The sequence below is a fragment of the Phalacrocorax aristotelis genome, chromosome 3 (genome assembly GCF_949628215.1).
Source record: "Phalacrocorax aristotelis chromosome 3, bGulAri2.1, whole genome shotgun sequence".
NCBI lineage: Eukaryota > Metazoa > Chordata > Aves > Suliformes > Phalacrocoracidae > Phalacrocorax > Phalacrocorax aristotelis.
The window spans coordinates 26,937,750-26,950,656 of record NC_134278.1 but is presented as its reverse complement, the minus strand read 5'-3'; the positions used below and the strand labels follow the sequence as shown (position 1 = coordinate 26,950,656).

At 39.1% G+C, this 12,907-nt stretch overlaps 1 protein-coding gene across 5 annotated transcripts in view; it reads right to left on the bottom strand.

The window, feature by feature from the left end:
• MLIP (muscular LMNA interacting protein) overlaps positions 1–12,907 on the bottom strand; it is a 115,751-nt gene that overhangs the window by 37,503 nt on the left and 65,341 nt on the right. For all 5 annotated transcript variants that reach the window (XM_075086988.1, XM_075086984.1, XM_075086986.1 and 2 more), the window contains 4 exons: positions 6,426–6,491; positions 6,260–6,343; positions 6,107–6,166; positions 4,361–4,405 (listed from right to left, as the gene is read on the bottom strand). In XM_075086988.1, the coding sequence (XP_074943089.1) occupies positions 4,361–4,405; positions 6,107–6,166; positions 6,260–6,343; positions 6,426–6,491 (255 nt within the window). The remainder of the gene's footprint in view (positions 1–4,360; positions 4,406–6,106; positions 6,167–6,259; positions 6,344–6,425; positions 6,492–12,907) is intronic.

Sequence of the window (12,907 nt, the reverse complement as noted above, 5' to 3'; positions counted from 1 at the left end):
GAACCTTTTACCACTGATGCAGTGACGTGCAATTGTTAAGAGAAATTAAAATATTGTAGTTTCCAGTTTATTTATAGGTATAATGAAATTTGAATGCCTTTTGTTATATTTTAGGGATACTTCTTCCAGGTGCAACAAAATTTCACTTTTTCACCTTGATCTAATCTCAAAATGTAATTTGTGACATTTCTGAGCCTGCCAGTGTACATTAATTTACAGCATCAATGTTGTTGACACTATCAATTGTGTTGGGAGCTCAGTCCAAACTTCTTATCTTTCTGACTTTACATTATGAAAACCAGAACAATCCTACTCAAGCATTTTTTTTTTGCTGAGTATATATGGGACAGCAGAAGGCCTGTTTTCCAGATCAATGGTAAATGTGATGAATGCAAAGTATTTGTATGCGTACATGAAATAGCCAAGTGCTACGTGCTTGTTTGCCGACACAGTGCGCTTACTTGTCCACACAGTGGTGAGATTCAGAATCTCTGGTGTTTTGATCCCTCCAGTCAACTCCTTCAAGCTCTGTAGGAGTTCCACAGTGTTTCTGTACAGATAACATGCCCTTCCTTGATGTAGGTGTGATTTAGAGGCCTTGAGACTCTAAAAGGGGAATACTCCTCAGTATGGTGGTAAAAAAAAGTACTAGATACAATGGTTAGATGTTATAGCTGTAGTAGAAGACAAGTCAGTGCCATTACAGCCTGCACCCTCTGCAGAAGGATGACTACAGTTGAATTTTTATCAACTCAGCTATACGTTCCTCTCACCATTTCAAGCAGAAAAGCAATTCCAGCATGTCTGGAGAGGGAAAAAACATGTTCTTCCTTTGTTCCCCTGTACAAAGATCTGGCGGACATTTGGGTACAGAACTCTGGATGTGGTCTTCCAGGTGCTAAATAGAAGTGTTTAATCACTCCCTGGACCTGTTGGCTCTACTCCTGCATTGGAGGTGAGAACAGCGTCACCACGAGTCATGGTGGAGAACTGTGCTCCTCGCTGAGCACACTCACACCTCTAAACACAGCCACTGGTGGAGGAAACCTTCCCTCCCACACAGGGACAGCTGTGATTTAGAGCTAAATCTACCAGAAGTACATCTTCTGCCCTTGACAGAGTAAACTAGAGTTTTTACTAGTGGTTACTTACATACTAGGGGCTCTCTTTCATACCATTAACCAAGCAAGACAACCAATCTCATTGTGAGCTTAAAGACACCAAAGCACTTTAGAATGATCTACAGATACAAGTGGGATGGAATTAAATTCTCTAACTTCAGTGGTGCAAATTAAGAGTAAATCTCATTTCATAACGGTTACCTGAAATGTATATAAGCACAGCAGACCACAGATAAAGAAAACACTACTTATTTCTGCATGTCTGTGTGCATTTTTAGTTGCTTCGTGTTCTCTCATATTTTCACTTGTGTGTCATGTCTATAAAAATTCAAAAAGATGTTTTTTTAGAATAGAACTGTCAAGAAGAGCAAAAAATGACAAAAATATGCAAAGTAATTATTTCAAGTAACCATAAGAAATTATTTTTAAAATAGTTGTAAGTGGGCCAAATGACAAAACTATAAATTTGTTAGAACTTGAAATTAAAGTTAAGAAAGCTTTCATTGGTGCCAGTATTTATATGGAATCACAATGGCTAAGTATATATATTAGGGCACTCAATAGCCATAAAAGTAATTTGTTTAGAGAATTATTATATTATTATTACAAATCAGCGGTATCAACCCTAGAGCCAACAAAGATGCGCTATTATAAAATGGTAAATGCAATCATATAAAAAATCATACAGTTTAAAAAGTTATTAAATGACAACTCTAGTACTTAATTGTCAGCTGGTACAAACTGTTGCAGTTTCACTGAAGTCAGACATTTTTCTATAATTTTTATACTCTCCGTTGTTATTTGTACAGTCATTCACACCCTTAAAAGGTTCTAAAGTGCATGAGAAGACAAAAAGTAGTTGAGGCCAAGGCAAATCTATGTAATTTTAATTGTTAAATGGCAGGCTATTTCAACATATTTGTATAGTTCACTACTCCATATAACCTACTGAAGTAATTAGTAATATTATCGTGTGTGCATACATATACGTTTACAGGTGTATGTGTTTATAAATAATACTTTAGCATGATGACAGATTTTCCTATCCCTGACTCATAAACAAATTGAAGCCTTTCTTTTAACCAAAAACACCCTCAAAGCAACATTTTGACAAGCGTCTCAGTATCAGAGATCATGAATACAAAAAGATGAAGAAAATTATATTGCTAAATTACCATTTTGATTCTTTCTAGTAAAATTAATTGTTACATAAACTATAAGTCTACTTCTAAAAAAAAAAAAAAGATCTTTGAAAAAAGGATGGCTGAAAATTATTACTCCAAGAGAGCTCACATGAGACACCACAGACCTCATGACAGAACTCACAGCTGGTATGATAGACGTGTCCGTACAATACTCAGTTCCTGGATTCTACCGGAGACACTGTTAGGTTGGCTCCAGGTAGGCACCTTTTTTCAGAACAGACATCTTGTATCTACTATGAAGAAATGTTGGCCCCTGGACTCTCTCTCTTCTAGTGAACAAAAGTCAGCACACACAGAGACTCAGGAAGAGGTCCTTTCCAGTTAATGGTTAGCACACTCCCTTGCATGCTTTGGTCCACACCAACTACCACTCTTTCAGACAGTTCTCCATTGTGATCTGCGTGGTAGCATGGAGCATGCGGCTTTTGGTGAGCTGAAGGGGTGTGGCGAGGCCATCCTGGGTCTTGTGCTTGGTGAGGGGGCTCACGTTGAGGAGAGGGAAGTGGAAGGGGAAGAGGAGAAGACAATTCTGTGGAAAACCACTTCAGTGTGCCCTCTCCCTAAGGGTCAGAGGACAAGCCACTGCTTAGTCTATTAGCTGCGACAGAAATAACCTTTGTATATCCTACCAAGGAAGCAGAGCATGAGAGAAGGAAAGAGCTGCGACGTATGGGGGCTGTTAGGGACACCTGGCTCGTCCCTCAGGAGACTGCTGCAGAGTGCAGCAATGGCAGACCCCAGGAGAGCTTGGACCCACCATGTTCAGCCACCACAGCACAGCCTGGAGGTCCTTCTTCTGACACATGAAAAATTCAACATGTTTGTACAATTTATAGGAAAGGTTAGCCTACCAGTAATATTCTGTTATTCACAAACTTATTTTTAAGTATTGTTTTTTTTTCATTTACCTAGAAAGTTCCAGGAGAGACTGGGGAAGAAGAGTTTGTAAGGGTGATTTTCTATCCCAGCAAAGAAAACCTAACTGCATCCCTAGGCCTATAAATTGGATGCCTGAATTTATGGTACGTCAGCCACAGTTTTGGGAGCTGGATATCTGCACTGGAGTGGTATTAAATATACTCTGTTCTCACAGACTACCTCTGAAACACACTCTTTTAGTTCATTAAAAAGCTGTCTTCCAATATCCTTTCTAAATAGTGTGAGCCAGCACAATCTATCAAGTAAAAATCACAGTATGCAATAAAACATGCATACTGCCACATTCAAGAAGCAAAACTGAATTGATCAGCCAAGCATTGTACTGGCATAAAACTGGAAGCCCTCTATTGCTTTGCCAGCATTGCTTTGATTTGAGGTTCAATAGAAATGCTGAAAGATGAATACTAACCACAGATTTCTCACCACACGGCTAGATGAGTTGTAAGTAAAATATGGAACCTGCAGTGACTGTGTGTGTTAGTGAAAATCAAAATGCTAATTGGGTTTAATGTTTCAATAACTGAACAGATGACTCAATATAGAGGTCGTCTTTATATTTTGGAATGTGTGCATATGTGACAAAACAATTTCTATTTATCTAAGGATAAATTGTGGGTTTTCAGCCAGCTCTATACCTTGGAAAGAAAAGTTTGGGTCAACCCCAAATTCTGATGGATAGGCAATAACTAAAGGACTTCTATCAAAGCAAGTTCCCTACAGTGCAGGCTGACTCCAAACAAATGCACCCTTCAGCACCCGCAACAGCCTGTTTGCAAAACAGCTGAGTTCTTGCCCCATGCTTGAAGCAAAAAACAACAAAGAAGTGTGTGAAGAAATTAATTCTAACATCATATTCACACAGGTAAAATTATCAATAGACACCACACAGAAAAGATGCTGGCCATGATGGATTTACAGCAGTGGGAAGACATCTCAAGTCTCGATTGCCAGAGCTGTAACATACTTACTTCTCTGTACTAGCCAACACCTCACGTCATGAGTAGATGCCTGTGCAGACTCACTAGCATTGTAGCAAGAGCAGACAAATTAGACACTTCTGCACACAAAATGTAGAGTAATTTTTAAAGTACTTACATATCTGGTTTCACGCCCAGCTGCCCTCTGCAGTGTTGTTGACACCTTGTACAAAATAAATAGATATACTAAGAGCCAAAAGTTACTCTGAGTAACTTGAAAAGATTTTCATTGTTGTGAAAAGTTATTAATTGCTCAAATTCAAGAAAGATTCATGTGATACATGAGAATAAGGTATATTAAAGTTTTGCTTGATATGTTTATTGTAGAAAATACTATTTCATTTTTACTGCTCAAAAATATTGATCCCACTCTATAGAGAGCGGCATTTAAATTATCTCGGAAACACTCATAATAAAATGCTTATTAGTAGATAGCCATAGGAGTGGTTGTCCCATGAAATTTAAGTTGTATTTGCTCACAAGATAACCTGAAATGGCACCTTTCCATGTTTTCATTTGCAAGAACTTGCTTTCATCTGACCAATCCATGCTATTTCTAAAGCATTTACTTGTAACAGACACTCACCCTTCCTGTCTGTGACTCTCTTTTGCCCTCAGTTTAAGCACTTTGCTCTCTCATTCTGAGGTCCTCACAACCTTTAGCTTGGTCCCTATGCTGCATCCTGTTAAACTCACCTTTTGCCCTCTCTATATGGTTTCATTACTTCAAACAGATGCCTTCCATTTGATCAAGACTCAATTCTCAGTTGCCCAAGGAATTTGGTTTTAGATGCTACAGCTCAACTTAGTGGCAGCGTTTTAATCACTTCGGATTCAGCACAGGCATCGGGAAACATTCCCTCGATAACTGCCTCTGCCTGCTTCTTTGGCTACTGTCATGTTTCCATCTTTCAGCTGCTTGAAGCCCAATTCACCACTGAGTGCTGGTTGCCAGAAGTAATTTCAAAAATGAAAATTAAATTTGAAGTGTTTATTGAATATAGCCACTCAGGAATGCTGGTTCTGTGCCCTGTTTTGCATGGTGGACTGGACATTGTACAGGATATTTTGAATGCATTAACTTTTTGATGTGTTCCTCTGCCAAAAATCCTTTTCCTCCTGTTTCCAGCTGGATTTCTGCCATTTTCACTTTCCTATAGCTACCATGACCAACTTAAATTTACCTGGGGCAAACTGAGTAAAGGACCCTTTTCCCTTGGTTAGTCATCCTTCTGAACCCAAAGGCACATCAATTTAACTTAGCAAAACCAGAAGTTTAACACCAGTATAGAAAATTATCCCTGCCTCTCACTAGCTATTTCTGAGTTATCCAGGGTAAATTGATGTAGCACACATCTCCCTCCTCTGAGGGGCCAAAGTTAAAAGGAAATGAGCACTTAAGAGCAAGTCTACTTATTCATTTAATTATCTCATTATTTGAAAACCAATAATGGATATGGAAAAAAAAACAAATGTCCTGAAAGACTTTTCCAATCATTGAAGCCAGAAATATTGGCTGCTCTGTAGTAAGGACACATGGGACAAAATCTGGGAGATGGCCAGAGACCCTACAATGTGGAAGGCAAGGTATGAAGAATTTCTTCCTAGTGGATCCTTGGAAGCCTTAAAAAACAGTTTCTCTTTCATAATATGACTCATTCTGATGTCAGGAAGCCTTCCTGCAACAAAGACTGCACTGTCTCCAGGACTACAGTTCTGTCCTCTTTTAAAGCACCACACACTTCTACTGATGTTGCATCTCTCAGCTGCAACTTTCTGTTGCCATAGGCTTTGTTGTGATTTTGCTTGCCTTGATAGCTACCTGGAAAGAGCCCTTGGTGTGTGGGTGGGCTTATTCACCTACCTTGCCAATATCTGACTCCGTGCTCATCTGCAGAAAACTTGGAGAAGACTCACAGCGGCGCTGGAAAATTATTTTCAACAGAGGACAGACTTATTAATGATGAGATAAAAGGAAAGGAAGAGGAAACATCAATCCCACATACTGATGGGTTACCATGGTCAATGGGTCCTGCAGGACTTCATCAATGACAGCACACAGCTCTTCTGTTTGTTGTCTCAGCTGGGCAGGGGAGCACATCTGAAAAAGAAGGATGGATCATTCAGTTAACCTTTGCTTTTTGTTTTCAAATAGAGATTTGAAAGATATATAACAGCACTACCTCTGAATGGGTGTCCAAAGCAGTGCCTTCAGTCACTCTAGCGGTCTTGGCTGGCTCTTCTAATGCCTGCAATTCAAAAGACACTCGTGTGATACTGAGTTCAAAATTTTAAAAACCAAGCAAACATACATTTTTTGCAATACTGTGTTTCCAAAGGTGGTACTTTCTGTTTCACCATGGAAAGATGGAAAAAGAAGAAATTACAGGCCTAGTAGGGTTCTTCAGGTTACCAACTTCTGATTCTGAATTAGAGGGAGGTTTGCAGAAAGGGGGAGAGAGTATTCAAGCTAGGTGAATTGTTTCTACTTTCAGAGATCAGAAACTAGCAGTTTAAATTGTCTTTTCCTCCAAAAATGCCCTCTTCCTTCACAGTAAATGTAACACGGTGAATGTGTGCCGTGTGCCACAGGGGTGTCGGGGGCTGCCTGCCATGCACCATCAGAGGAAAGACACCAGCTGTAAGCAGGTGGACCAGGCAAGGGTCCAAGCACACAGGAGGCTCTTTCTTTTCTTCCAGTAGATGTTTTCTTTAAAAAGTGCCTCCAGTTTAAAGAGGATGGTGATTCCACTTTGCAACAAAACAATGCTCAAAGTTTTTGGAATTTGCGCTGAATTCAGAACTGTATAAAGCAAAATATGTGCTATACATACGTGTTATCACACTAAGCAGGTACGCAATCTCTCCAAAACAAAATACAAGCTTCTTGTGCTTGGATATACCTCCCACTTTCCTATGCTCATACTTGGAACAGGTTTGAGAACAGTGGGAATCAGTTTGCTGATCCCTTTGCTTTATCAGGAAACTCACAAAACGCCCTTAAAGCCAAACTCAGGTGCTCAGTTCCCTTTCCATCTTCGTCCAGAGTCTGCAAAGCACACTCTCACTGCCATCACCCATTTTTTCTTTGAAGTGATTTTCAAATAGACTCCATGCCAACACCAAAAATTACTCTGGAATCCTGCTAATGCATGAAGCTGGACTGCAGGGGAGGGACCCACAGGGTTTGTGACTTCTTGTTTAACACATTATGTTTTTCTGAAGTTATTTGAAAAAAAAATATAAGAAGAGATAAAAAGAGCATTCCAGTAAAGCACTTTTTCTTGCATGTGGGATTCTTTGCGAACAGACTGATCCCAGTGAGATGGGTATAAGGGCTGCTAGTCACAGAAGACATACATGTAGCTAAAAGGAAAATGGCAGAATCTTTAAAAAAAAAAGAAAAAAAAGAAAGAAAAGAAGCATATACTTAAATAATTATTTCTGAGTTTAATTTTTCTGAGTCAGTTTTTTTTCTTTCCTGGTCCAGCTACTGGCAGCATACATCTATGTACACATTAACTGAAGAGTTAATGACAATCTACTTTTAATATAATTTTAATACTGTCCACAAATGATCCTGCACAGAAGCACATCTGTGGAACACCATGTCTTCTATCAGAGAGTACAGTAAGAAAAAAAGAGTAGTTTCTTTCAAAACAGATTTCTTCCTTCTCCTCCAGCTCTAGACAAACCTGTTGGCCTTAGAGTAGTTGTAGTTCAAAAGGGAAAAAATAAAAGAATGAACATTTTTGACATGCAGGAATTAATGCAATCTTATCCCAAGGCAGAAGATGAAAAGATAAATAGATATTCTCATCTCTGTTGTCTCATCACTGCTACCCAGCTAAATTCTCAGATCAACAGACAGTCCTGCAGAAGAGGAGGGCTCAGCTAAAGGGGTCTCAGCATTACACTCAAGTACTGTGTCCCAGGTTCAGCTTCAATCGAGATTACAGCCTCCCAGTGAATATAAAATGAAGTGATAAAGTGAAGCAGAAGAGTCATTCCAGTACCTATTAGGGCCAGGATTGCCAAAGCAGCCTGTTGCAGAGAGATGATGAATCTGGATATGTGTTAGGAAAACCAACAAATTTTATTCAGTCACAGGTTTCGAATGGAGAAATTGCTAAGCTTCTCAAAACCCCCAAGAAACCAGCAGGGTAATGAATATAATAAAGTAATTGTTAAGAAAAAATACATGTTTATGCTTCATATTCATTTCACCAGAGCAATAGAGAGAGGGTGAACACAATCAAGGGTAAGAAACTACCCAGAAGATACTAAGGAATCTTTCTAGAACAACTACAGCCACATCCACAAGTCTCTGTTCAGAACGAAGACTCTGGATAATTTATGTACCAAACATCCACCAGTTTACAGTAGAAATTGGGCACCCACATATCTTTCCATTTTGGACCCTTCATTGACTAAAGAACTCAGGTGAGCGCAGCACCAAGATTTGTGCGCTCCAGCTCCACAGTCCTCCTGAGATACAGCCATCATGCAGGAGCCATGCTAGAGAAAGCTGCAGTGCCCTTCTCCTGTTTTTAACCTTTGGGGAAGTAAAATCTTAATCCTCAAAGTGAATAATCTAATTTCTTTCACTGCTTTTTTTTGTTTGGGTTTTTTTGATTTGTTTTGTTTTCATTTGAACAGCCTGAGTCTTCCAAAGAAGAGAAGAAATGAAAAGAACTAGATTTTAGGCTTCCCTATCATGTCTACAAAGAAAAAAAATATTGTTTAATCTGTTGTTAGCTTTTCAAAATACAACTTCATTTTTGTTCCAGCAGTGGCTTCTTTTTTTTACATTTCTGCATAGAGAAAAATGTGACATTAAAAAAGTATGACTAGCGTTTCTGAACTCATTACTGGAGCTATCAAGCAATACTGTTATGATTAATTTAAAGCATTAGTGCTATCTACAGTACTGTTGATTAGCACTACCAACCGTATTCAAGCTTCACTTCCTTTGCTGATCGTCTAACAATATTAAAAGTGGAACATTCCTATTTAGACATTCAAATTTTTTTTATAATATATGAAAAACAATAGTGGGACCACAATTTAAGAGTGCAATTTAGAGAATGAAAATGTATTTGTGACAGAATTTAAATGTTCAGATGAAATAACCAGTTGCTGAACCACTAATTTTTTCCTTGCAAAGGGCAACTTTGGGAGTGTGATGCGTATGTGCCATTGACGTCAGTGATGACTACAACCCTTCCCTCCTTTTTCCCCCAAGCTATTTGATTGCTAAAGCTGTATCAGTGCTGAAACAATACCAGTAAATGATCTAAACAGGATGTCCAATATTCTGTTAGAAGTATGAAAGTTCTTAGCAACACATAGGAAATATAGAACACTCTTCCATCCACCAATGAGCCACATCAACAGTAGGAGAAAAACCAAATATTGTAACCTGGATCTGACACAGCTTCCTTCTCAGTGTATCGTGAAAACTCTGGGCTGAGCAAAAGCCAAGAAGTTTCCTCATCTTTTTCTCTTGCATATTTTTCCCATCCATATCTTGTCCTAAGCCTTCAGCACATGAGGAAAAAAATACCTCTGTATAACAGAACTTCACATGCCATGAGTTCCTTTAACTTATCCCTTGAAGATCCTGGGAGATGATACTGAAAAGACCTGACTACTTTTCCTCAGAAAGACAATTAAAACTAAAAGCTGCAAGGCCTTTGAAAGAAAGAGGGGGCTCATAGCCTACTCCTATGTTGCCACGCTTGGTTATTATTACAGACAAACTAGGTCCTTTATCACTCTGTGACTGCACAATTTATTTCATTTCTTTCTTGCCACTAGACATTTAACTTGAGCCTTGAGAAGCATTTTAGCATGAACACGTAATCTGGATGCAAGAAATTCACCTAGTAAGTGCACACCAGAAATATTTGGGGAAAACTAAAATCTTTTTTTATCAAAATATCCTCAACAAAGTAGTGTCAGAAATGTTTTCCAGGTCCAGAAAGGTCCTGACATGCTGTTTAATAGCCAGTTGTCCAGCATTCAAGGTCTACCATGTAAGAGGGTGAAAAATTGTCTTCCAGGTTCCTGATGCATGATTTCAAGGAGCTACTTCAATCTGCATTTGCCACGATCAGTCCCTATACCAATGAATGTTCGATAATACAAGTAAGAGTTCCCTCAGGGCAAGAACTTAAAGCTGTGTCTCCAAAGTAGCAGATCACTGCCATATTTCCTTAGTTGCATTTCTTTCTTTTCATGAAAACAAACAAACAAAACCAACCCACACTCTTTTTCCTTCTGCATGAGGAGGAAGAATTGGTTTTGTTTCCTTTTTTCTCTCCACAATGAGAATATACTACACTGCTGGCAGTCTGCTGTGTAGGTGATGGGATGCAATTACTAGGTCTTTGGAGTTTTCCTAGAAGTGTAACAACTTATGCAAAGACTGTTTTAGACTCTCCTGATATTAGCCAAGTTGCACTGTGACAAGAGGAAACATGAAGAACAGCCATAAACAGAAAAAAAAATCAATAGCCTAAAATATTTATTCATTAAGACAGATTTTTTTCTACATTTATTTAGAATTGAAATTTTAGTTCTCTACTTGCAATTAGTTCATAAATGCAAGCCAGATAATTCAACAGTGCTTTCATTTGCACCATCCACCACCAGTTATACCTAGTTCTTTTCAGAAGTCTTGGTAAGTGTGGGATAAACCTTGACTGTGAAGCAGGTGTGCTTCATGGCACACCCCATCATCCTGGTTTCACTACAGTTCAGACTGGGGGGAGTCTGAGCAGAACAATTGCATGCCTCTCCCCACCATGTCTGTATGACCAGGTTTCCTTCCCATCAAAATGATGCCCGGACAAGGGAAGTTCACCCCAATTAGCGTACAGAGAGGGTGTGTATCTGGACGAATGCAGCAAACCCAGATTCCCCTGCATAGACCTTGCTGTAGACCAAAGACCACTGAATTGTTAAGAGAAAACTTTTTGGGTTGCAATTCCAAGGCATCCAACAGTTTTTGGGTTACACTTCAAATTTGACATAATCCTGAAGAGGAATTAGGATCGATTTAAGAGACTGTCTACTTAAAGTTAGGAATTTTTCTATGGCTCCCTGAAAAAAACTCTTCATCACTAACTATTTTGACTTAAAGATATTTTTATAGATACCTGACAAATACTATCTCTAAATAATAGATGCATTACTTTTTAAATACTATCTGATTAGGAATGGAATTTTGAACTAGTCTGTGATCACATCTATATAACTGTAGAAGCTGTACAAGAGCAAGTGTCAGTAGAGGGGTGACTCACTGACTCAACGTTAATAAGGCCAGAAGGAACCACAGTGATCACCTAGTCTGACCCCTTCTTTAAACCACAGAACTGCCTGGAATTACTGTATGAAGTGCCAGAATAGTGTCCTGTCTTGATTTTTCAATTTTTGTGATAAAGAGCCCATTTCTGTCTCTGGATATTTTTTCTAATGGTTAATTAATGCTTTCTGTTAAACTTTTGCCTTCTGCCTACATTAAACTTGTCTGGCTTCCTCTTCTAGCCAGTGGATCCTGTCATCTGCTGGGCTAAAGGATTCATTATCAGTCTGTGGACCTGCCTCATTGCTCTGAATCTGTGAGGCTATGCTGACACTGCTCGTTGACCATAGTTACCACCACCTCATTATCACCACCTCTGCTCTCCTTGCTCAGGCACAGAGGGACCGTGCCCTTGCTGGTGAGGACACTGTCCCACCAGCCTTGCTGTCACCCTGGCTGCCGGTTCACCTTCCCCATGGAGCAGCCCACTCTTACTGCTCACTGACAGAGCCTGACTATGTTGAGGATAATTCCCTTAAAAACAAGATTTTGCTCTTCTGGCTGTGAAGGAAGTCACAGCCCAATCTTCCAAGAGATATCCTGGACCGGGCTTTTTCTGAGCAGAGCACAGGTGATGCAAGGAACATCAGGTTCATACAAACTCAAACAGCTGGAAAGCATTCCAGGTATGAAATTTGATGAGATTAAGCCACTTCTGGTGTTGCCAAAGTATATACATATATAGTCAATAAGCTTTTTCTTCTCTGATAATGAGCACAGATTTGAACAACCCACTTTGAGTAAGAGTACTGGAGGGTAAGAAGAATGCGTTCTAGAAAAAAACATTAAGATGTTGACAGCCTAAAGGTTTCATAACAAGTTGAAAAATGCTGGCTGAAATTAAAGCATCTACACACACATAAAAGAAAAAATGGACTTGATAAAGAAAGCTAGAAACAAGGAGAAAATTTGGAGGCAGACAAATCATTGTACCTTACATGACTTATCAATGGCATATTTTTATCATGGGATCTAATTATACTGCATATGAACTTTCACTAGGATCGCCCACATCACATTTCTGACTGATCTTATTTCTCATGACCACTCAAATTAAGTAATATAATTACTCACACAGTGGAAAAGGTTGACTTCTGAGAATGTGCGTTTCCAGTCCAATCGCATAACAAAACACTTTTTTAGCACTTTAGGCAGATGATATATTCCTAAGTGTGCATTCAGCTCAGTAATAGCTGTGCCTTGCAGATATTACGTCCCTTCCTTCCTTTCTTGCTTAAAAAAAAAAAGCCACTCAAAAACCTCTTCTCCACATAACCGTTATTTTAATATTAATAA